The following is a 26,762-nucleotide window of genomic DNA, read 5'->3' as shown; positions in this document are numbered from 1 at the left end:
TCTGGTGAACCAGAGCAGCGCACGGAAACACCGTTTACCTTCCTGCTGGAGTGGTACCTATTTATCTACTTGCATTTTGACGTGCTTTTGAACTGCTAGGTTGGCAGGAGCAGGGACCAAGCAGTTTGAAAGCACATCAAAATGCAAGTAGGAGCAGGGACCAAGCAACGGGAGCTGACCCTGTTGCAGGGATTCGAACTGTGACCTTCTGATTGGCAAGCCCTAGGCTTTGTGGTTTAACCCACAGCGCCACCCGCGTCCACTGGTAGAAGCGAGTGAATAGGATTCTACATGCCACTCTACTGCTCTCAGACCTCTGCGTGTGAGCAGGACTGCTCTTTGCTGCTGACATTGAACAATGGGGAGGAATTCTAAACCCTTGTGTTCAAGAACTATTTATAACTAACAACGTTATGCAAGCCTAGCTACGTCTAAACACTATTTAAGGCTTTTATTAATGGACTTTTAGGCTACTAGCTTTAACCATGGAGATCAATCTAAAATATTATTTTGGAGGAAAAAACAAACAAACAGCTCAACAACTTTGACTTCCCCAAAAAAGCTAAACAACTTTGGTCCAATGGGTAGATCACTGCCAGTTTTTTTTATAGTGGGAGTAGATCACAGTCTCTTGGGAGTTGGACGTGCCTGGTGTACATCATGGTGCAATTAAAGGGGCGTTCTTGATAGGCAGTTCCCCCGAAGATTCTATGAAATATAAGCAAAGGAATCAACGCATACTGTGGCTGGCTAATGAAGGAGTAAAGACCCGGCCGTTTTAAAACTAGCTGAACTTCTTTCAGTTTAGCAGCTGGACTCCTGATAGCCAAAGCATATTCAGAACTTAATGTAGATGTTAAGTTGTAATTTTTATCTTCTTTATTATGTTTATATTCCACCTTTCCTCCAATAAGGTCAAGGTGGTGGGCATCGGTCTCCTCCTCCCCATTTCATCCTCACAATGATCCTACACAGTAGACTAGGCTGAGAGTGAGTGGCTGGCCAAAAGTCACCCGGTGAGCTTCATGGCTGAATGGAGATCCAAACCCTGGTCTCCCAGGTCCCAGTCCAGCCCACTAACCACTATGCAACTGAGCCACAGTTTAGAATTATAGTATGCGTGGGCATCCTTCCCCTCCAGAAGGTCTCACTGAACAGAGTGTGTCTTCATTTGGTTCCTGAGAGCCAGTGTGGTGTAGTGGTTAAGAGCGGTAGACTCGTAATCTGGTGAACCGGGTTCGCGTCTCCGCTCCTCCACATGCAGCTGCTGGGTGACCTTGGGCTAGTCACACTTCTCTGAAGTCTCTCAGCCCCATTCACCTCACAGAGTGTTTTTTGTAGGGATAAAGTGGGATATTAAATCCAAACTCTTCTTCTGCTGAGTGGATGCTCTGGACTTTAAGCCCATGTTGTAAAGTGAGGCTAACATAGCAGGATTTATTATTGCGATCCCCCCCAAATAAATATTTATGTAAATTTTGGGAAAGGATGATCCACAGCATCTTCCAAGCGTTCACAAATTCTCACTCAGTGTGCACTCACTTCGATGAGGGCATGAAATAGTGAATTGTGTGCTGTTTCACAAGCAGTATCGAAAGGCACAAACTTTGTGTTCATCCTCACTTGTTACACAGCAGTAGGCTGCTATTAACAAAAAGAATTCTTTCCTGAGCATGTCTTTACACAAGGTAGGTAGGGCTGCCAGATTAGCAGTGTGACAACTGTTTGTGCTTTACAAAATTGCTGTGGGGCAGCAGATAGGAAGAGACCCCCGCCGCCACTGAGCAGTCATCAAGGAGGGTGGTGACCTCATTTCCTTTCCAGAGGGTGGTGAGGGAGTAGTCAAGGCAGGTGGTGACTTTGGCTCTTGTCAGCAGTGTGTAAATGCACAATATGACCCCATTCAAGTCAATTATTATATCCTTATGCTGACCTTGCAAGCAAACATTTCATTTTGCCTCTCCGAATTCTCTCTTCTGGAATTCAGTTTCTTCTAAAACCACTACTTAGTATGTGTTTGTTTGCCTTGTCTTTTCAATAAACTCCCACTGGCCCCAGAACACCGTTCACCAAAATGAACGGCACTTTGTTTCTACCTGTAATTATAGTAACAGAGAAGGAACGCTGCCGCACAACGAATCTGGGAAAAATATCAGCGTGAGCCAGTCATCGTGTAAGGCATGAGACTTTGGCTCACTCATTACGCCGGCGAGTTCGTATTACGGAGAATAATTATAAATGTTTTATACTAAGCTGTACGTCTTCATTCAGATTACATCTTAATAGGAAAAGGAACATCTTGGAAGCACTGTCTTTGAATCAGATGTGCTGCCTTTGAAATAAGTGTCCTAATTAGAGCAGTCATCACTTAACATTAATTTAATGAACATTCTCGTTTGTAATGAAAAGGTTGCCAAAGAGAATGTAATGCTGTTAAAACCACAAATCTCCAAAAGAGCCGGAGCTGGGAGGGGTGGTGGTGGTGGAGGCAGAGCGGAAGGGATCAAAAACTCCGTAATGAAAGGATAGATAGAAAAGGGAAAATACAAAATCACTTATTTTAGTTATTTAACAAAATTTATATGCAGCTTGATTGCAAGGAAAGCTCTAAGCGGTTTGCAAAAAATTAAAACTTTAATATTCTAGATTAAAAAAGTGTTTTAAAACAGGTATTAGAAAGCTTTGAAGAGATGATTGCAGTCGACAGTAGCTAAAAAGAGATAAAATGCCTATAACTTCTACATGTCTGGATGGCTGAGCTAAACAAAAAAGTTTTGAGCATGTGCCAGAAAGAAAACAGCAAAGGCACTTGCTTGATGTCTATAGGCAAGAAGTTCGAAAGTGAAGGTTCTGCCACACTGAAAGATTGATTTCTTACAAGTGCCAAATGTGGCACCTGTATCAGTTCTGCAGATCCAACTGGACGAGTGGGCATATATGAAGTAAGGCAATCCAGCAAGTATACTGGCCCCAGGGTGTTTTCTGCTCTAATAGTAACACCTTTGCCCAGGAGCAAAGCAGCAACCAGTGTGGATCTCTGAGCAGAGTTGTTTTATACATACAATTCATACATACATACATACATACATTCCTGCCTGCAACCACATCCAGCAATCTGCCTAACTGCAGCTTCTGGATCAAATGCAAGTACATTTCTGGGCAAACAGCAGGTCATTTTGAAACTCCTGCCCTCATGTTAGGTGCCAGATCGCTGCTAAAAATGCTTCCCTTCACTCTCCTCAACCCTTCCCCCCCCTCCACAAATAGTTGATATCACTACAGATAGTGTAGAGCTGAACAGTGCCCTTCTTTTTGGTTTCACTGATAGTCTCCTTGCTTAAATGTGTAGTTTCTGTTTTGATATTTCAAATGTTCTGTTTGTTTTATCTTTGTGAGATGCCTTGAGTGGCTTTTCTGACATAGATAAATATTTAAAAAGAAAAATCCAAGGCCTGCAAACATTACCTCTGTGGTTTCTGACAGCCTATTTTATTGCTATTTTGGAAAAGAAAGAAGAAAGAATCCTCTGGAATTCTAAAAGCTCTTATAGATAGATATTTCTGTTGCTTATTATTTCCTGAGCTATAAAAAGCTAATTACTAATTATGTGGGCGTGCCTTAGCATTGCATTTACTCATTCTGAATTCAAAGTAAGAAGATACGATAAAGGAGATGTGTGAGCTACTATATGAAATAGCTTGCTAGATAAGTTCCCAAATAAGAACACTAGAGGAATTGGATTTTTACACAGAACAGGCAGTAATGGGAATTGGTTCTTTACAGTATCTGAGCAAATTTATGAAACCACCAGTAATTCCATTGTTTGTTTAGTGTGATGAAATGAATATTATACACATGGCTGAAGTGGGATGGTATCTTCCATTTTTAAAGCTGCAATCTTGGGAGTTGTCAGTTGGCACCTGCCTGTCTTGAGAGACGATAGAGTGCACCGCCGGAGGTGAAGTCAAACCACTGCATTAGCAGTACCAAAGTGATGTTCCCAGGACACAAGATTGGGCAGTGTGCATGGAGGCCCTGGGATGCTCTTGGCCTCACTGTTGTGGTTGAAATGATAGCAGTACCATATGTTTGGCACCACCTTGGCTGCAGGAGTTGCTGGAAGGAGGTGTACAAGGCACCATTCATCCATCTTAGGGACTCCACTCCAGATTTGGATTTACTCCGTGGCGGCCTTATCTTCTCCTGAAGATATCCTGCAAGGCAGCGGAGATTTAGGATCAGAGTTTTCCTTCTCCTAGATGGCCTACCTTCCCAGGTTGATGAGCCCCATCTGCCCCTCACATGCAGAAACCACCTTCCTGATCATTGGACCCACTATTGGTCTCATCTGCTCAATCCTCTGGAGCACGGGTTGGCAACATGCGGCCCATGGGCTGGATGGGGCCCAAGAAGACCGTTTTACCAGCCCAAGAGCCGCCCCCAACTGAGCCACCTCCTTGGCGAGTCCCCCATGCGCTGTGCTAAACCGGCGCAGCGCAGTGCAGGGAGTCACCGAGTGGTGCCAGAAATCGCGTCTGCACACGTGCAGATACCGGAAATCGCATCTGCGGATGTCCAGACACCAAAAATCGCTTCTGTGCAGAAGCGATTTCCGGCACCACAGACATGCACAGACACGATTTCCGGCATCATACTGCGCCAGTCTGGCTCATGGACGATCTCCATGGGAGTGATCCATCCCATGGCTGGTAAACCTTGCCAACCCCTACTCTGGAGCCTCTCTTCACATGCAGGGCAAGTCCCTAACACACTGAGGGTTTGAGACCCATCGGCTACCCTTACCTGCTTTAGCCAGCCAGTTGAAGCTGTTTCCTGGGGTGTGGCCGCTGTTGCATGCTGACAGCTTCTAAGAGCCTCAGGTGAGAGCTGAGTGCAGGATGGGGACCAAAGGTGGACAAACTACTCCAAAAGAAGCACACCCTCCTCTAACATCCCATGCACCCCTCTTGAATTCAATGAAACGTCCTTCTGAGCACACATGTAAATGTTAATTTTTTCTGGCAATGTTTGGTAATAATGTCCTCAATTTCTTAAAAAAAATTACATAATAAGGACATATTGGCAAATTCAAATAGATAAAACTGGAAAGTTCTATATCATGTTTACATCCATGAACATATATCTTTGGATTTTTCTTTTATGAGAAACAATAGGCTAATTTTAATACAGGTTTCCTTGCAAAATGTCGAGCATTCTTTTAAAATGCACCAGCACAGTTTACCAAACAGGAATATCCAGCAGCGATAAATTCAAGAGGTGAATGAACAAAATAATATCCAGTTCAGGTTTCCGTGTTACGCTTTTCACAAAACCTTTCAGATTCTTATCTAGTTGCATCAAAATGTGGCTTCATGCTTGTGACCTACAAGGGGTGATGCAAACTTTTATTGCCCACATTCTAAGACTGCTGCTACATTTTCTGAGTGAAAAACCTGTCAGTCCACCTCTTATGCAATATTTTAGCCCTGTTGATGAGAGATTCATCCTTTCAATGTGCACAAGAAAGCTCTGTTATGCAGCTTCCTTTCTAAAACCCTTCATGAATTCAGTGCTATGAAAAAGGCAAGTTTTGGCTTTCTATCAAATAGCCAGTTGTGGAGTAACTGCCTCTCATTTGTTACATTTGCTTATATGCTGGACTCTTACATATCACGCTTTCTGTGCAGGGACTATTTTCCATTCCATTTGTATGTGCTGCATTTTTAAACCATGGTTCCGTGTGCTTTGACTGGTATTTATTCCTGTAGATCAGGGGTCAGCAACCTTTTTCGTGGGCCGGTCCACTGTCCCTCAGACCATATGGTGGGCCGGACTATTTTTTTTTGGGGGGGGAATGAATGAATTCCTATGCCCCACAAATAACCCAGAGAGGCATTTTAAATAAAAGGACACATTCTATTCATGTAGAAACACCAGGCAGGCCCCACAAATAACCCAGAGATGCATTTTAAATAAAAGGATACATTCTACTCATGTAGTGGAATGCGGGTGGTGCAGTGGGTTAAACTATAGAGCCTAGGGCTTGCTGATCAGAAGGTCGGTAGTTCAAATCCCCACAACGGGGTGAGCTCCTGTTGCTCGGTCCCTGCTCCTGCCATCCTAGCAGTTCGAAAGCACGTCAAAGTGTACGTAGATAAATAGGCGGGAAGGTAAATTGCATTTCCGTGCACTGCTCTGGTTTGCCAGAAGTGGCTTAGTCATTCTGGCCACATGACCGAAGCTGTATGCTGGCTCCCTTGACCAGTAAAGCGAGATGAGCGCCACAATCCCAGAGTTGTCCGCGACTGGACCTAACTGTCAGTGGTCCCTTTACCTTTACCTTTCTACTCATGTAAAAACACGCTGATTCCTGGACCATCCATGGGACAGATTTAGAAGGCGATTGGGCTGGATCTGGTCCCCGGTCCTGAGGTTGCCTACCCATGTTGTAGATCAAAGTCAGCAATATTGCCTTAAGACTAACAGCAAGGAGCAAGTAGAGGCTTAAAAAAAATTAAAAAATGTGTTTATTAATGGTCAGAAAATTGCTTCGTGGCTGCTAGTATAAGTCAAAACTGGTTTTAGCATGGAAGGGAAACTCATAACTGAGTCAAAACAAAATAAAAAAATTCCTTCCAGTAAGCGATTCTAAATCTCAGGATTGTGGGTTCGAGCCCCACATTGGACGAAAAGATTCTTGCATTGCTGGGGGTTGAGCTAGATGATCCTTGAAGGTTGTTTGAGGGCAAATTTATAGATTATTCACAGTTTAAAACTTTGGATAGGCCAGGTAGCTGCATGCTGTGTGGTAACTGCATCTCTGCATCGCTACTCCCGAGGCTATGTTTAAGGATTATCCCAATGTACTCTAAAAATGTATTTGGTTTATTGATAAGCTTTTTGAAAAACAGCACCACACCCCTTCCCTTGTTATCTATTAGATTGTTACACTTTCAGCTGCCGCGCTCTGATATAGATCTAACAATTGTGCTAAAAGCTGCATTTGTTAATCTGCCCATCAGGATGTGCATCACCATGCCTATTAAGGACACAAGCCTGTTGGGAATCAATGGATATTTAATTATAGCATTTTATGAAATATTATTTTTAGAAGTGGACTGCTATGCTTGCTTTTAGAAAAATTGCTAGAACCTGTCCTGGAGCCTTCTATCATAAAAACCTGCACTGACAGATTTGTAGTAAAATTCATTGTTCTTATTTTCAGTATGTAAATATAACACAACTGAAGTGAGCAAAATGCTTCAGCCTTACACTTTGAGGATTCCATCGGGGCATATCTGCTCCAAAGGATGTCCCAAATGCCAATTCTTTTAAAAGTCTGGACATGATGTTCTGAGTCCGAGGCTCTGATGTTCCAGAGTCCAGTGCTTTGAGGAACTGATACAGTGGTACCTCCGGTTACATACGCTTCAGGTTACATATGCTTCAGGTTACACACTCCGCTAACCCAGAAACAGTGCTTCAGGTTAAGAACTTTGCTTCAGGATAAGAACAGAAATCGGGCTCCCGCGGCGCAGCGGCAGCAGGAGGCCCCATTAGCTAAAGTGGTCTTCAGGTTAAGAACAGTTTCAGGTTAAGAACGGACCTCTGGAACGAATTAAGTACTTAACCTGAGGTACCACTGTACATTACATTTTCTGGCGTTATCCCTATGTTCACGATATTGCAGCTGTCAGTGTGAATGGCTGCAAGGAAAATGATATGATGCCATTTTTATTATTGTTTAGATTGTAATTTCCTTCAACCAGGCAACTCCCTAGGATTTTTATTGGCCCAAACAGCTGATCCACAGTAATGCATAAGCTTCAGGTAGCTGTTGATCAGGATTTGATCAAAAGACGGATGCCAGCAATTGCAATGCCACACTTACATTGTTGCACACCATTCAAGAATTGTGGTTTAGCTTATCTGCTTATTATGTCAATCAGCCTTTTGATGCTGAATCACATGAATTGCTTATGTTCATAACTACCCACACAGCTCCTCATTTTCCTGGCTTTAAATATTTAACATATAAAGGTGTGAGTGGTTGGTGTAGTGGAAAATGAAGCTGCCGTTCTTGGTAGACTTTGACTTTAGTTGTCCTCACAGCAGCCTGGAAAATCCTTCACTGTTGCTCCTGATTTACTCCTAGTGCATTGAAGCTGAAGGAGGGTTGCATGCCAAAAGCCATGCAAGTGATAATATGCTTCATGACTTTTCACCAAGTTTCCCAGCTCTGAGTTTGATACAATAACAACCGGACCACACTGGTTTTTCAAGAGAAATAAACAAGGTGATCTTTCTTAAGATGTAGTTTAATAAGCATTCCACCCTTGGTCTGAATTTCAGGTGTATTTTTGTTGTTGTTGTTGTTTAGTCGTTTAGTCGTGTCCGACTCTTCGTGACCCCATGGACCAGAGCACGCCAGGCACTCCTGTCTTCCACTGCCTCCCGCAGTTTGGTCAAACTCATGCTGGTAGCTTCGAGAACACTGTCCAACCATCTCGTCCTCTGTCGTCCCCTTCTCCTTGTGCCTTCAATCTTTCCCAACATCAGGGTCTTTTCCAGGGAGTCTTCTCATCTCATGAGGTGGCCAAAGTATTGGAGCCTCAGCTTCAGGATCTGTCCTTCCAGTGAGCACTCAGGGCTGATTTCCTTCAGAATGGATCGTTTGATCTTCTTGCCTTCCATGGGACTCTCAAGAGTCTCCTCCAGCACCCAAATTCCAAATATCAGCTAGGAATTCCATAATAGTGGCTGTGGAAAGCAGCTTTTAAGGCCTTTTCTGATCTCTGGATCAGAAAACTGTGTTCAGTCTATATCTACTCCCCCAGTTATTAGACAAGCTGCCCTACATACAGATGAGATGTAGAAGAATGGGCAGATCAGGGGGTTATCTGTATATCACACAGATGCCCAAGGTACTAAGGAAAACAGATACTTTTTTAATTAGATAAAACATCCCCCCCTTAAAAAAGTGTAGTGGCCAAGAACTGTACATGCATTTTTGCTGCCAGAGAATACTGGTAAGACAGAGCAGCAGCTGGAACAGCGGAAGAGAAAGTGTCTGTGATTTTAGTTGTGAACAGTTGATCGTTCATGTTTGACCATAGTTTGGCTTAGCATGACGTACAAACCAGGGGTTGTATACAACAAAGTTGTCCTCTTCACGGGAGGATTTCCACTTGTGCCAGGGGGCCCCTTATCCTGCACACCCCACCCCACCCCAGGTCAGCTAGAAAGGATCTGGGGAAAACCCAGAATAGATTTCTTGGGCACATGGAGGGGGGGCGGGGAGGAGAGAGAGGAGAATTTGTGTTGTGGGAGCAGAAGTCCTTGCACAGATTGGATGACTTTACTGGGTACAATTCCATGCCTCTATCTATCTATCTATCTATCTATCTATCTATCTATCTATCTATCTTAATTATTCACCTACAGATGTTCCTTCAAAGCAGTAAAAGAAAAGCATGTCTTCAGTCTGCCCTAAATGTGCAAAGTTTGCCCCATGAGCAAATATGTTGGATTCATTTGTCCCATCTTTGACTTTAAATGTGTAAAGCCTGACCCATGAGCCCTCCTGTCTTGGCAGGAGCAAATGTATTGCTTTTCTGGTTTGTAGGTTAAAGTAATCTCCATTTCGTTGTATTTCTTGTAATATGGGGATCAATGCTACCAGGTGAGATAAATATAGTTCCAAAAGACTGAATTTGTCTGCCACATAGTGATCTTGTCATCTGTTATTAGTTTCCTTTTGATAGATTGCTGTGGATTTGTTAGGTTTCACATCCCTTTTTTGAGCCTCACCTGAGCTGGGTGTGATTCAGAAATGATTTAAAGCTGCAGTGCTTGGATTTTAGTCCTATTCATTGCACTAGGCATGTCAGATGACTGACAGAAATCAGAGACTGAGGAGCTGGAGTTTGGTGTGAAGGTTTTTCCTGCCCTGCCATCTCTCAGTTGCTTATCGCAGCAAGAACTGGAAATAGATGTAAAAAGACTCTCATCAACTTTTGCTACGCTTTTGATCAGGATGCAGTGTATAAAGGGGAAGCAATTAAACAGGCCAGGGACATATTTTCATAATGACTCATCTGCTGAAATATGTAATTTATGAGAGAGGATTGTAGATAATATTGCTGTGTTTCACATAATAGGGAGGATGTTTTCTTACAGTAGTTATCATTGTAGTCCTGAGGGGGGAGAAAGAGCTGCAATGAGTTGACTTTCCCCTTGGAGGTAATTGTTGGGTTCTGCTGAGAGAAAGAAATCATAGAACTGCAGAGTTGGGAGGGATCCCGAGGGTCATCTAGTCCAACCCCCAACTTAAGCATCCAGGACAGATGGCTGTCCAAATTCTGCTTAAAAACCTCCAGTGAATGACAGTCAACCATCAGGCTTCTGATGTTTTTACAGTTACAAAATAAAGAAATAAACAAGCATTTTAGTAGTCTGGGGGTTCTTTGTTTCAGAATGTTTGCACAGTGCAGTAAAATTTTAAAAATGTTCTAAATTTCCCATAGATTTTAGTGCCTCTTATCAAGCAGAGGTATCATCGGTGCACTGGGAGATGATATTTTATTTTATAAATTTATTAATAATCTTTCACATACATCTCAAGGCAGTTCATAACCCTATAGTAGAAACAACTAAAAGAGACTTTGAAACATTGCAAATAAACCCTTTAAAACCAATAAAAAACTAAAGATGGTGTTTAACAATACAAATAATACAATGCAATGCAATACAAATAAAACAATACAAATAAGCACCCAAGGTGCTAAAAAAAAAAAATTCACACAAAAATTCAACCAGATGAGAATCTTCATTATTCCATGCTTAATAGTTGCACATTGCAGGTGTAGGATTTTGCCAACGAATCTTTCTCTTATCTAGCCTGGCCACTGTTTGGGCAGGATTTTGATGGTGATCTTTGTCTCTCTGACCCTTGCTCTCTTTTTCAGTTACTCTCTAGATTACACGCATGCTTAATGCCAAGCCTCCAAGTGCTCATATTGAACACAGCGGGAAATTCCATCTACCTAAAACTGTGATTTATGTAAGAGCCATTATTTCTCTCCCTTATTTGGTTCCTCCCAACATGATTGCCACCATTATCTTCTCTGGCATATGGTTATTGTATTTCCAGATGTCATAATTTGATCATAGGAGGCACCAACTATCCTACATACGATTTGAGAAGCCCATCTGCCGTTACAGCTTAATATTGTCACAATATTTTCACTCTGCTTTACTTTCCAAATGGCAGAACCTTTGTAAAATGGTTCATTTGCCTCCTTTGTTTAGGCACGGTTAGTATTACTCTCTCTCTGTGGAAATGTAGCTTGAATCTCAGAACTGGGGCTCTCATTCCAGACCCCGTCTAATACAAGGCACTCAGTTCCATGCACAGATTTTTAAAAATGCTGCACTCTAGCAAAATTTCCTTTATGCCATTTCAAAAACTGAGCTACTAATCTCAACCGGGTCTTATCTGATGCTGCTTGTATAAGAGACACTTCACACTTGGCACGGGAGTCATGTTTGCAGCAGCCACACCAATGTTATAGTGGTGCTCCCCACATCAAACACACCAAATACAAAAGGCAGGTGCATAATTCTAAGCATGCACTGGAGAGCCTTGGTTGGCTGCATGCGCTTCCTCCTAGCCCTTTATGTGCTTCCTATGGGTTGTAAAACCAGTTTAGCGATAGGGCAAACGTGACTGACATGTGAAGTGTGATGAACATCTATATCTTCCTTCAGTTACAGTCTCTCTGTATTTATAACCTTAGATGTCAATGCTGTAACTCCAATTATTATTATTATTATTATTATTATTATTATTATTATTAAGCATTTATAACCCACCTTCCCTCCAAGGTGACATCCATAGCTCTCCCTGTCCACAATTTATTCTTACAACAACCCTTTGAAGTAGGCTAGGCTGAGAGACAGTATCTTCCTTTTCCTCACAGTGATCTTTTTTTGCCCATATTTAATTGCAGTTATTTCACTACCAATTCCTAGTCCAACACTCTAACCACTACACCACACTGGCTGTGTTTTAAATCTTTCTCCTTGTGTGCCACTTACCCAGTCAAGATCCCCATTTCAGCAGATCTTTGTTCTGCAATGGAAAAATGCACACGCACCTGTGGTTTTTCTCTCCATGGGACAAATATGCTTCTGGGGTGGGATAAAGTGACTTTGATAGGGAAAATACCATCCAGCTACTGCTGTGAGCAGAGTCACAGCCCCTTGCACAGGAAAATATAGTCATACCTTGGGATGAATACGCTTCAGGTTAAGCATTTTTGGGTTGCACTCCACGGTGACCCGGAAGTAACAGAGCACGTTACTTCCGGGTTTTGCCACTTGCGCATGCGCAGATGCTCAAAATGATGTCATGCGCATGCGCGGAAGTGACAAAACGCTACCCGCAGATGCGCCGTCATGTGTTACGTTTGCTTCAGGATACGAACGGGGCTCTGGACCAGATCCCATTCACATCCAGAGGTACCACTGTACAGTCAAAGATCTCATGTGTAATGCGCAGCTTGGCTCAGTGGATCTGACCATGGTCAAAAAACGGAGGCAATCCTACTAAGTGGGGATAAATTTCCAAATTAGCTTTAATGGGTGTTGACATTTTACTGTTAATTACTGTATGAAGGAGTGTGGCCCTGTTGCAAATAAGAGACGAGCCATTGGCCTGTTATGTTTAGGGTCAGCTTTCAGCTTTGTGTTTAAATCTGCTCACCTGGAAGATTAACTTTTTAAAGAAAGTTAGCTTGTTTGTGTGCATGCATGTATATTCCATTATGAAACCAACTACCATATTTTTCGCTCTATAACACGCACCCGACCATAACACGCACGTAGTTTTTAGAGGAGGAAAATCCGTAGGCATGCCACCCGTAGGCATTCCCTCCATAACACACACAGACATTTCCCCTTACTTTCTAGGAGGAAAAAAGTGAGTGTTATGGTGCAAAAAATACGGCATTTCTTTACCAAGGTGTAATGGGTGTTGTTGAAGCAAGAGTTTCTGTTTTGCTGAAATTGCATTTAGTTTGTCAGACCTTCCTAAGTGAACACGAGAGAAATGTGATCAAATGAATTCTGAAGTGCTAGGCGGCTGTCGAAACACAGAAAGTAACTGATGATTCTTTCTATGCTCTATGCTGAAAAGTCCTGATTCCTGCCTACTATTTATAGCTTTAGCTGGTTGCTTCCAAAATTGGGTTAGGTGTGGTGTTTCCATCAAAGTACAAAGAGTTATGAGCTTCCCATCATTCACGAAAGTCTCAAGTTGTTTTCTGCATGAAGAAGACTGATGCACAACACACACACAAAAAAATTGTGCTGCAATCCTATCCCCACTCTCCCAGGAGTAAGCCTTGTTGAATTCAACAAGACTTACTTCTGAATAGAGGATTGCCCTGTATTTGAAAGACTAGTGTTAAGCATTTAATATTGTGATTAATGAATTGTGATTAATGAATAGCAGTCTTATACTGCAACTCTTTGCAATGAAACACATAATAACTTAAATGACCTATTGGATCAGATGACAAGGCCATGACTAGCTGACCCTACATGTGGAATGGAGCCTTGAAGGCCCTGGCTTTCAACCTGCTACCTAGTAAGCTAAATTTTATATTTATGTGCAAGTTTTACCTGAGCTCCACCTGATGGCTGGTTTGCCATTGGTATTATAAGAGCTGAGGAAGGGAAGGTGGTGGTTGTTTTTGTTTTGTTGCTATGCTCTGGACGAGGGACGCGGGTGGCGCTGTGGGTTAAACCACAGAGCCTAGGACTTGCCGATCAGAATCCCCGCGACGGGTGAGCTCCCGTTGTTCAGTCCCTGCTCCTACCAACCTAGCAGTTTGAAAGCACGTCAAAGTGCAAGTAGATAAATAGGTACTGCTCTGGTGGGAAGGTTAAACGGCGTTTCCGTGCACTGCTCTGGTTTGCCAGAAGTGGCTTAGTCATGCTGGCCACATGATCTGGAAGCTGTACACCGGCTCCCTCCGCCAATAAAGCAAGATGAGCGCCGCAACCCCAGAGTCGGCCACGACTGGACCTAATGGTCAGGGGTCCCTCTGGACACTCTTCTCTCCAGCCCTTTGTGTGTCTCTGGCATTCCCATTTTGACATTGTTGAGACAGTCTCAGCATTTAAAGCACAAGCATCTTGGGGACTTTGATTTGTTGAGGGTGTTGGAAATTGTAGCTCTCTGTGAGAGGTAAGCTACAGTTCCCAGGATTCTTGTGGGAGGGGGGGGGAGTTAATTTAATTGTGCTGTAATTGTAGTTAACATATGTATGCAGCCAGTGTCACATATCTGCAGTATTCTGGAACCCATTTTGAGAGGGTTTCTACTCTTTGGGGGGCATAATTAATCTGTACACCTTGAGGTGTTACTAAATAGTCAGAAAAAAAACACTTTTGTTTGTGCGTGGACCCCTTTTCTTCTAAAGTGATTTGGCACACAGGGCCACCAAATTTCATTCTATCGGGGAACGTTGCTTGATGCACCCAGAGCCCACTGTGGCACACACGCAAAGCTGTCATAACCAGAAAGCTGAAAATTTCCTTTTCACATTCCAAACTTTTCACAAGCTGATACCCATTGGTCAGCAGAGGCTGTAGGGAGAGGAAATATATTGTGGTGGAGACGGGACGGACGGGGCACGGACGGGGGACATAACCTCTATTTGGGGATTGAAAGCCGCATTCATTTCCTGACAGAACACAATTTCATGGTATATTTGGCATCAGAGCCAAACTATCTGTTGAGATAAAGGTTCAGTCCAATACCTTTAATGCTGTGAGATTTATATCTCACAGCATTGAAGGTATTGGACTGAACCTTGGGGGGGGGGCACTCCTTAATCTGTGCAGAGGCAGTAGCTGCTTCAGCTGTGTTGGTGTCTCATTGTGAGAGAGCGGAGAAATGCAAAATCCTACCCTATGTGCAGCGCCTGGGTCAGTGCCAGCTGTTTTGCTCTCTGAGGCAGCAAGTCAAGGTGCACCGTACCCAGGGAGAACCAAGTTATTTTGGCCACTGGCTTACTTACAATAATAATGTAGCAGTTGACTTTTCTTGAGGTGCTACAGCCTGATTATGGGTTAATAATAATAAAATTTTATTTATTTATACATACATGCATACATACATACCCCACCTACCTGGCTGGGTTTCCCCAGCCACTCTGGATGGCTCCCAACAGAATATTAAAAACACAATAAAACACCAGACATTAAAAACTTCCCTAAACAGGGCTGCCTTCAGATGTCTTCTAAAAGTCAGGTAGTTGTTTATTTCCTTGACATCTGATGGGAGGGTGTTCCACAGGCTGGGCAACACCACTGAGAAGGCCCTCTGCCTGGTTCCCTATAACCTCATTTCTCGCATTGAGGGAACCGCCAGAAGGCCCTTGGAGCTGAACCTCAGTGTCCGGGCTAAATGATGGGGGTAGAGACGATCCTTCAGGTATACTGGGCTGAGGCCGTTTAGGGCTGCGGTTTGTTGCCATCTGTCCTCTCCTACAGAGCAGCCACATGATCTATTGCATCAACAGATAGAGTCTGGGATAAGCATTCATAAGTTCAGTAGGTCTGGAAAGGAGTTGGGTTCTGGCTGCCACTGGAAAGCTATTGATTCTGACACCCAAACTGGCAGTTTTACCAGTGCCACATAATAATCTTTCCACGCTTGCAAATCATTGATCCTTTCATGTGGTAGCAACGACCTTCCTACTGTTAGGATATTTCCGTTCCACCTTAAAAGGGAGCAGGCTGTGAGTCACAGAGTCTGCGTATTTCCTGTTCACAGGATGTTTATGTTTCTATTGCTTTTGTTTCTCTCTCTGTGCTGGAGACACTGACGCAGGCCGTCATGTCTTTCTTTGTTCTGATCAACGCTGAATAAAACTTGTAAATAATGCTCTCCTGAGTGCGACTTTTGCCGTGCATTATCTGCTGATAGAGTGTGCATGAGCTCTGGAATGTGGCAAGCTATTTCAGGAAACTCATGTCACTAATTGCTGATACTGCGTGCCTACGGGAGATCGATGGATCGTCCGGCAGATGGCTTGGGGCCATGATGGACTTTGTCTCCCTGGCAGTATCCCAACAACAGGTTTCGGGCCCAGATTCACGGCACTTACAGGAGAGTAAGACTGCGACAGACTGCTGAAAGGTACGTGGAGGAAAAGCGAAAGTAAGGCTTTTCTGTTTGCCGCGGCAAGAGCTTTTGATGTCCGGCAGGCCTAATTGGTCTGGGAGTCAAGCCAAGCAGGCCTCAAGATTTATGGCTGCCGAGATAAGACGTTTCTGAAGTGAAATAGACTCACGGCTCAAGTAAAAGGCTGAGATGGATCTTTTACAATCCTCAGAAGCTGCTCCGTCTCCACCAAAGCTAAATGGCCACAGCTATCAGACCTGGGCAAGGTACTGTGAGGGCCAGATGAGAAAGCTTGGAGTGTGGAATACCGTTTCTGAGGACCCCCTAGCCCCTGTGACAGATGAATGGATGGCACAGGACTCAAGAGCCATGGGGATAATTTTGCTCTCAGTAGCTCCTGAAGAGTTAATCACCCTGGCTGGCAAGGCCAGTGCCCGTGAGATGTGGGACGGGCTTAGAGCCTGTCATCTCCGACAAGAGGCTGGGTCTGTGCTGCTTTATTTCAGAAAGCTGCACAGGAAGCGTTTGGAGCCAGGGGAAGACCTTAGAGCCCACGTTTTACATTTGCAGCATCTCAGACAGGAATTGACTCAGAGAGGTTTCAATATGCCTGAGTCACTGTTTACAATTCTCATCCTGTACTCCCTGGATGAAAGCTACCATGCCGTGGCAAGTCAGCTGGCGACTCTCCCTGCGCAAGACCTCACTGCTACAAAGGTCTTGGCGACTTTGCAAAACGAATACGATAGAAGGAATGCAGCTGAGTTGGCTTGTGCGCTCCAGGGGGAGCAATCTGGGACAGCATTCCAGCCTCCGGGGGGGGGGCAAAGCGTTGGCAGCTATGAAGTGCTGGAACTGTGGGACCCAAGGTCACACTCAGAAGTTTTGTCCAAAGACTGGAAATAAACAAAGGAAGAAGCCAGCAGATGGCCAGAGGCAGAGGAGGGGTGGAAAGCCCAAGCCAGGGAAAAACAAGGCTTTGTTTGCTGGCACAGCTTCACCAAAGGCTAAAGGCAGGTCTGATGGCCAGGAGCAGGGGGGCAAGCAGCAAAAGCCCACACCGATGGAAAACAAGGTTTTGCTTGCTAGAAAAGCTGCTCCAAAGGCCAAAGCCAGGTTTGTTGTTGATTCGGGCTGTACCTGCCATGTCTCAAGGGACCGCCATCTCTTTATCTCCTTCAAACCTCAAGAAGGTGAGATCCACCTGGCTGACGGAAAGACGTTGCGAATCGCAGGAGAAGGGACTGTGAAACTGGCAAGTCTGCACACTACCATCAAAGATGTACTATATGTTCCAGGTGCTGCAGACAACTTGCTCAGTGTCCCACAGCTGACTGGGCGTGGTTTTGATATTTCCTTCAAGAGGAGCGTCTGTGTCATCAAGAAAGGCAAAGAGGACATTTTGCATGCAAAGTTTATGGATGGATTGTTCTGTATAACTTATGATGACAATGGTGCTGTTGTGTCTAATGCTGATTCTTGTTGTGTTGCACAAACTAACAAAGTTCTTCATGCAGGATGCATTCACGATGCACACAGAAGGTTTTGTCACCTCTCTTGGAAGGCACTGGCCAAGATGCCAGAGATGGTTGAGGGTTTGAACATCAAACCTTGTAAGTTTCACATGAAATGTGTATCTTGTGCAGAGAACAAGGTGAAGGTTGCTCCAAAAGGCAAGGAGTCTAGCAGGCAGGCTTCCAAACCCTACCAGCTAGTGCATGCAGACCTGGTTGGGCCACTTGCGCCCTCTTTAGGAGGAGCAAGGTACTTCATGGTTCTAATTGATTCTTTTTCCAGGTACATTCATGTGTTTATGCTTGAGCAGAAATTGCAAGCATTTCCGAAGTTCAAGGCATTCTGTGCTTGGTTGGAGAATGTTCACAGTAAATGTATTGGCTGTCTCTTTACTGATCGGGGCGGGGAGTTCACTTCTCAGCAGTTTGAAGCTTTCCTGACTGAGAAGGGAATCCAGCATGACTTGTCAACGCCTAGATCGCCATGGATGAATGGGCTTGCGGAGCGAGCAAATCAAACGTTGCTGCAAGGAATGAAAACATTGTTGCATGATGCCAATCTCCCTGACATCAAGCACATGAGAATCTTTGGTTCTGACATGTGGGTACACACCCCACAGAGCAACAAGCTTGGGAAGCGTGGGGCACATGGTTTGTTCATGGGGTACGAAAAAGGAGCTTACAGGGTATGGATGACTAACTCTTAAGTCCATTAAGTTCACAAAAAGTGTTGAGTACAATCCTAAGTGGGGGGGAAATGTGGGAATTTTCCAGAGTTACCCAGAGGAGGATGAAGGTGATGTGAAGAAAGCAGATAATGTTGAGGAAGCTGAGGAAGCTGAGGATGATGATGATGGTGATGATCAGAGTTCGGATTCCAGTTCAGTGGGCGGCGCTGCTGCTGGTGTCAGTGACAGTGATGACACAGCAGACTACAAGAGCGAAAAGGCCTCAGTCAGACCATCTGATGCGTCTGACAATGAACTGGAAGAACCACTGTTCACCATTGGTCACTTTTCTCCTAAGAAAGAGGAGATGAGTCCAGAAGACTTGCGTCTAGTACGCAGATCTGAGAGAGCCACGAAGGGCAGACCTCCAAAGAGATTTGCTGATGAGTTTGCTAAGACGGCAACTGCTGTTCTTAGTAGCTCAGAGAAGGTGTGGGAACCTTCAAGCTTCAAAGAGGTTCAGGAGTTAACCTCTAAAGATGCTGAGCCTTGGCTTAATGCCATGAAGGCTGAAGTTGATTCCTTGAATAGGAACCAAACTTGGGAACTGGTACCGGTAGTCCCAGGGATGAGACTGGTTGGCAGCAAATGGGTCTTCAAGGCCAAGACAGACCAGAATGGCAAGGTAGTCAGACACAAAGCCAGATTGGTTGCCAGAGGTTTTTCACAGGTACCAGGACAGGATTACTACGAGACCTATTCACCCACAGTCAAATATGAGAGCATTCAGCTGATGCTCAAGATCGCTGCGGAGGAGAAACTGCATGTTTCCCACCATGACGTTAATACAGCTTTTTTGTACGAGATTTTGGGGGAGGAGCTGTTTATGCTTCCACCTGATGGAATGCAGATACGGAAGGGAATGGTCTGTAAACTGCGGAAATCCTTATATGGTCTCAAGCAGAGTGCCAGGTGTTGGAACACAAAACTCACTGAGACATTGCTTTCTCTAGGTTTTCGCCAGGGTAAAGCTGATCCATGTGTGTTTGTCAAGGAGGAGGGGCAAAACAAACTGTATTGTTTGTGTTTTGTTGATGATCTTCTGATGTTTTGGAAGAATCAGGCTTTGTACCAAAGCACCCTAGCTCAGCTGAAGGAGCACTTTGACATGAAGGATCTTGGTGAGGTATCCAACTATCTTTCTCTGCAGGTGGAGAGGGACCAAGCAGGTAATTTTCTGGTACACCAAACACAGAAAATTGCTGATGTATTAACCAGGTTGAATTTGGTTGAGGCAAACCCAGCAGACACACCGATGGTGACAGGTTACCAGGTAGACAGTACTGCTGAAGCGTTTTCTGACACAATGCTGTACAGATGCATTCTAGGCAAGTTGAATTTCATTGCTAGGTGCTCAGGACGTGACATAGCTGTAAGCACTAACCTGCTTAGCAGACATGCCAACAATCCTACTGTTCAGGATTGGAAAGCTCTGAAGCGCATAGCCCGCTATTTGAAAGGGACTTTGCACTACAGGCTGAGGTTCACCAGTCAGAAGACTGGAGGTCTTGAAATCTTTGCAGATGCAAGTTTTGGAAGTGACACCACGGATGGTACAAGCACTTCTGGGGTATGCTACATGTACAACCACTGCCTGTTTGACTGGTTGTGCAAGAAGCAGACGACAGTGAGCCTAAGCTCCTGTGAAGCAGAACTCAATGCTCTGTCATTTTCACTCATGGATTGTGAATGGTTGATGCAACTTTTTAAGGACATCAGAGTGTCTGTGAAATGTCCTGTACAAGTGTATCAAGACAATAGATCGTGTTTGGCTTTGCTGAACTCAGAGAGTTGCAAGCAAAGAACCAAGTACTTGCACATTAAGCTACATCATGCAAGAGAGTGTATTCAGAAAGGACTCATTCAGGTGTCCTACATGCCAGGAAATGAAATTCCTGTTGATCTGTTGTCTAAGGTTGTTAACAGAGAACAACTTAATGTTTATGTACAGAAGTTGCAATTGGGTTGAACCACAGGTACTACAGGTTACACGGAAAGGGGGAGGATGTTAGGATATTTCCGTTCCACCTTAAAAGGGAGCAGGCTGTGAGTCACAGAGTCTGCGTATTTCCTGTTCACAGGATGTTTATGTTTCTATTGCTTTCGTTTCTCTTTCTGTGCTGGAGACACTGATGCAGGCAGTCATGTCTTTCTTTGTTCTGATCAACGCTGAATAAAACTTGTAAATAATGCTCTCCTGAGTGCGACTTTTGCTGTGCATTATCTGCTGATAGAGTGTGCATGAGCTCTGGAATGTGGCAAGCTATTTCAGGAAACTCATGTCACTAATTGCTGATACTGCGTGCCTACGGGAGATCGATGGACGGCTTGGGGCCATGATGGACTTTGTCTCCCTGGCAGTATCCCAACAACTACCAATTCAGAATAGGCTAGGAACCTTCATTGCAATGTTTTTGGTGCCTGCTGAAAACATTTTTTGTTTAGTCTAGCTTGCCCAGACATGTGATTTTAATATATCTGTCTGTATAGAAGTCCATTTTACCTATCTTTTGATAAATGTTGTGTGTACTTGTTTTGAACGTTTGATTTCATTGGTATTGTTTTAAGAATATTTTATATTGTTTTATGCACAGCGTTTCTGTGCGCTGCGCTGGCTTCTCCAGAAGCGGCTTAGTCCTGCTGGCCACATGACCCGGAAAAACTGTCTGCGGAAGCAGACAAACATCAGCTCCCTCGGCCAGTAAAGCAAGATGAGCGCCGCAACCCCAGAGTTGTTCACTACTGGGCTTAACTGTCAGGGGTACCTTTATGTATGTAAGGTTTGTTCTTATTAGGCAGCACTGTACAGAAATCTTGTTAAAATGAACACACACGCACACTGCTTCTTGCTGCAGTCTGGATCAGTTCATCTTAAATTGTGTCTATCCTGTGCTGGCAAGGTTGTAGCCAAAGATGGTGTCTTCAAGCTGAGATGATTCAGGCAAAAGATAATTGTGTTTGACTCAGTTGCTTATGAAAAAAAATTGCTCCTTTGCACGACAATTCTTTGCCGCGCTGTCTTGATTATGCTACAGGTTTTTTTAAGAAATAAAAAATATATCATTTGGGCCCTTGACTCCTTTCCAATCTAGTTTCTGTTCCCCTCTCATGGGTTGTTCTCTCCTTGGATTACATTCCTACAGCTTGACTGCAGCCTACACTGCATTGCCCCGTATTTTCTGTCATCTACCTTAATGTGTGTCCTGAGCATCTGTCATGTGAGAAATCTTCTTGGCAACCAAGAAATGCTGTGAGCTACATGTCCTCCTTCTCTGTGTAGCGGAGCTGCATTATGGCAGCAAAATAACTTGTACAAAACCAAAATCCAAAATGGTTATCATCAGACAAAATCCATATTCTGCAGGCACATTTGTTAGTTCAGCACTGTTTTGGGCTGATTTCTGAGAGATCCAGGTTGTAACTACAGTGGTACCTCGGGTTACAGACGCTTCAGGTTTCATACGCTTCAGTTACAGACTCTGCTAACCCAGAAATAGTACCTCAGGTTAAGAACTTTGCTTCAGGATGAGAACAGAAATCGTGCAGCAGTAGCGGGAGGCCCCATTAGCTAAAGTGGTGCTTCAGGTTACAGTTTCAGTTTAAGAACAGACCTCCACATCGAATTAAGTACGTAACCAGAGGTACCACTGTATATTACAATTATGTCCAATTTCTGCACCCAGAACCACCAGCATAGCTGCATGTATTTACATACTTTGTACTGGTTGAAATCATATATATTCTTATTTTGCAGAGGGGCAGTTGGGAGTCATTGTGGTATGTGTGTACCAAGGAGGGGGCTTGGTTATGTTAATGTTATTTATATTTACTTTGAATCATGACCACATACCTGATAGCAGGGGTTGGCAAACTAAGGTCCATGGACCGTATCAGGCCCAATTGCCTTCAGGATCCGGCCCACAGACTGTCCGTGGATCCGCGTGGGGTTCTGTTCGTTCGGGCTGCGCCATTATTTTTTCTGCGCCATTCCATTCCCCCCTCCACACACAGCGCCGCCTCCTCCTCCCTCCCTCCTCCTGGCTTCTCCCCGCCCTACCTAGAGGAGGAAGGGGGCTGGGCTGAGCTCGCTCTGCCTACCCACGAGAAGCAGCAGCGGTGGTGGTGGTGGTAGCAGCCCCTGGGATGGTAAGCGCAGCGGCTGGGGCTGGGGAGGAGGACTACTTGCCCCCCTTGCCTCTTCTTCCAGCCCCCACCCCTGTGCTGCTTCTCTGGCCCACCACAAGGTCTGAGGGACAGTGGACTAGCCTGTGGCTAAAATATTTTGCCGGCCGACCCCTGCCTGAAAGAGTAGCCTTCCCCGCTTGTAGTCCTCCAGATGTTATATAGACAACAACTGTCACCCTCCTCCAGCCAGAGTATTATCTGAAGCTGATGGATGTTGCAATCCAAACAGTCTGCAGGGCACTGGGTCAAGGAAGACCGCTTTAGAGTTTTAAGCATGTAGCGGGGGGGGGGGGAATACACACCGCCATATGTAAAATCAAGTTTTCCTTTGTGACCATACTTTCTACTTTAGAAAACCAAGATATATCATTAGACTTCTGTAGAAGCTTCTCGATTTTGCATTACTTTCCACAGCCAGGCCATGGATCACAATCCCAGTTTATTCCACGTTTCCTTCATCCTGTTTATAATTCCTGTGGAGCAGAAAACTGCCTGTTTGTTTCTGGTCCTGGTTTCAACTTTTCAAGCCCCAAATGGGATATGTCCCAATTAACCTCTCTCTGTACCAGCCTGTCCATGTCTTAAGATCTGCTGACGAGGCTCCTTTTAAAGTGCTTGTCAGTGAGGAAGAAAGGCCTGCTCTGTCATGGTACCCTGGCTGTGGAACACCCTCTCTGCAGAAGTATGGCTGTCACCAACTTCATTAACATTTCAATGCCAACTCAAAAAAATTGTGTCTGCTCTGGGCGCTTTAGTTGCATAACATGGCCTACTGAATTAAAAGTTGTTTGGACTGCATTTAATAGATTTTGTTTCATGGTTGTAGGACCATTTTGGTCTTCTTTGATACACCACCCTGATATCTAATGGATGAACAGGCAGCCCTGCTTAGGGAACTTTTTCAGTATTTGATGTTTTATTGTATTTTTAATATTTTTTTGGAAGCCGTCCAGGGTGGCTGGGGAATGGATAATAAATGATGATGATCTAAAAATCATTTAGCAAACCAAATTCCTACGATAAAACTGTATTTGTAAAGCAAAGGGAGAGGCTACATTCATTCTTGTCCAGTGGCTTCCATTTTGATATTTCATTTAAGTCTACTGTGTGAATTGCAGGTCCTTCTTGTCTGGTTGCTCTCAGATGAAAAACGTGTGTGACCTTGGCATTACTTTTAATAATTAACCCAGCTGCAGCAAAGCAGCAGAGTGATGCTAAAGACAAAAAGAGTGTTGTCACATTGTGTTCTCCTGACCCAGGCCAGGTCCAGATAACCAGTTACATAATCAGAGGCAATTGCTTGGGGAAGAGATAGAAACACAATGCCGTCCTGGTATGTCAGACAATGAATGGAAATGGCTCCAACTAGCATAGACCATGTCATCATGTAATGGATATTTCCAAGTCTTGATATATGCCTAGGTAGGCTGAAACTTGGATATGAGGATTGATAAACCCTGAAATGTCTTATTGCTTTATCCATTTTTCCCATTTGAGAAAAGACAGTACATAACTCTTTGTTCTTTTATGTCTTTTAGTTGTGTTGGTGTAGAAGAAGATGAGGCTCCAGATATTGATATCTACCACTGTCCAAATTGTGAGAAAACCCATGGAAAGTCTACTTGTAAGTATAGTCCCTTGACCAATAGAGTCCCTCTATTATATTATAAGTACTATTCTCTTACCCAAAATATTGTATGGCTTGCAGTGGCAGAACATGGGTTGTCAGCACCCGGGGCAAGGCAAGTAATTTGTGCCCCCTAACCCATGGATTTGTGCCCCCTAACCCGTGGATTTGCGCCCCCTAACCCTAACCCCCAGATGTTGCGCCCGGTGTGGCTGGCCCCCCCTGCACCCCCCACGCTACGCCACTGATGGCTTGTATCATTGTGCATGCAGAACAATTTCTGTGAGCATAATGAAGCTTCCTCCCCCCCTCCTTACCCGGAGCACCCCCATATTTGTGCTGGAGGGTTGTGGGAACCCCCATAGCTGGTTCTGGCACATGGGTGAAGAAGAGGCAAGCGAAGCTCTGTGGTGCTTGCAAAAAACATTCGGCATGTGCGATAATTTAGTGGAATACAGTCTGATACAGAACTGGAATATACAGTCATACCTCAGGTTACATATGCTTCAGGTTGCGTTTTTTTTGGGTTACGGACCGCCGAAACCTGGAAGTACCATAATGGGTTACTTCCTGATTTCGGCGGTCGCGCATGCGCAGAAGTGCTAAATCACGCTTTGCGCATGTGCAGAAGCGCGAATCGCAACCTGCACATGCACATACACACAGATGCGGGTTGCGAACGTGCATCCCACACGGATCACGTCCGCAACCCGAGCGTCCACTGTATAGGACTGAGCCCATATTTTCTGTTTATGATAAATACCTTTAAAAAGCAAGGACAACAAACTGATGCTGTTATTAAATATTTTTGGTTAAAACTTGAAACTCGAGTAAGCACGGATTCAAACAAACATGCAGATTCATTATCTGATGACTGAAATACCAAGTGATAACTTATATGGGTAAATGGACCCTCACAGATAGATCTTTCATAGTTCCTCACATTGCTTTAAAATAATTGATTTTCACCCATCCACCTCCCAGCCATCAAGAAAAATCTAGAAAAATCACAGGGAAAAAATTCTTTAGCTCTTGGGAAGTAAGCACTATTCAACTAAGCAGGGCTTAACTTCCAGGTAAATATGCATGGACTTACTTCTGAGTAAGGATAAGATTAGAAATATGACATTTTCTTGCTATGATACAGCAAGTTATGTTAAGGCAAACAGTCAAAAACATTTTAAGAAAGGGTTCAGCATATTTGCCTTTTTGGAGGTAGGTTTAAAAGGCTTGGCTCTTAGAGAAAAACACACACATCAGAAAAGGGTTGCATAAGTCAATTGTAAAGGGAATAATTTTCCAATTGAATAACTTATCTGGAAGAGAAGCAATGTGGCAGAAAATTCTCCTTGTCAGTAATGACCTCCTTTGTAAGAGATAAAATGTTAATTTTCCTTTTGGCGTCTTGGATGAAATTCTTCAATAACAACACAGCAATGTATATGATATTTAATTCCTCATAATTTAGGAGTGAAAGATAAAATGAATAAATGACTAAAATGAATGGATAGATAAGACAGAACTATATCAGCTGGAAGCGGGGAATTGAGATGTGAACATATATCAGAGTATTTCAAGTTTTATTGGATGATTTTAACATAGGGCTTATGATTTTACCTAACAAGAGAACCTCAATTAAACACTGAGTGAGGGGCAGGGGAAGGATTGTCTAATTGTCTCAGGTTGTCTAATATTAATATAGGTTGATGGTGCAGTTCCATTCTTTGCCACTCAAATATATGATTTATCTTCTACTGTCCTTGACGTATTTTGGGATCTGGAGAACACACCCCTTTACCTTGTCAGTTTTTATAGGCCTCCTGCGTAAAGGGAATGAGGAACCGCTAGCGCTCAGGATCAAAATTAAACAACTTTTCAAAGAAGGCAACAAGTGTAATATTCCAGTTATTATGACAAGTGTGTTTTGGGGAGAAATCTAGTATTGAATGCTTTAAGCACATTTTGGCTTCTTAAAACTCAACAAAATCTGGCCGTGACAATTTGCTGCACACAGTTGAATATCTGCTGGGACTGTAGACAAAACAGGGCTTTTTTTTATTAAGTATTTTGTGGTTTTATATCTTGATTTTATTCTGTGAACTGCCCTGAGACCTCCGGGTATAGGGTGGTATATAAATTCAACAAATTTATTATTATTATTATTATTATTATTATTATTATTATTATTATTATATAATTATACTGTAAAATCCGCACATGATTTTCATGTTAAAGTAGGCTCTTAAAGGCTTTTAACAAAAACTAGCATTCCATGGTGTGACACAGCTGGGTTTGGATGATTTCTTGATGTCAAAATAACAATTCCCAGAATAAGATTTGGGAAAATGACAAATGCTGAGGAGCAGTTAAAGCAAATAGAGGCACTGCCCCACCCACCTGTCTGCCCTCAGCCAACCCACAACCCTCTTTCTTTCTTTCTTTCTTTCTTTTCATTTATAAACTGCCCTTCATCATAAGATCTCGGGGTGGTTTACAGAGTAAAATAGGAT

General features: G+C 43.7%; 1 protein-coding gene across 3 annotated transcripts in view; it reads left to right on the top strand.

The window, feature by feature from the left end:
* Positions 1-26,762, top strand: part of PHF2 (PHD finger protein 2) — a 121,649-nt gene that overhangs the window by 39,227 nt on the left and 55,660 nt on the right. For all 3 annotated transcript variants that reach the window (XM_082211897.1, XM_082211898.1, XM_082211896.1), the window contains exon 2: positions 24,164-24,249. In XM_082211897.1, coding sequence (XP_082068023.1) covers positions 24,164-24,249 — 86 coding nt within the window. The remainder of the gene's footprint in view (positions 1-24,163; positions 24,250-26,762) is intronic.

This window comes from Podarcis vaucheri (assembly GCF_965113315.1).
Source record: "Podarcis vaucheri genome assembly, chromosome: 2".
Lineage (NCBI taxonomy): Eukaryota > Metazoa > Chordata > Lepidosauria > Squamata > Lacertidae > Podarcis > Podarcis vaucheri.
Note: the sequence above shows the minus strand (reverse complement) of the source record. Positions and strands in the feature narration are given on the sequence as shown.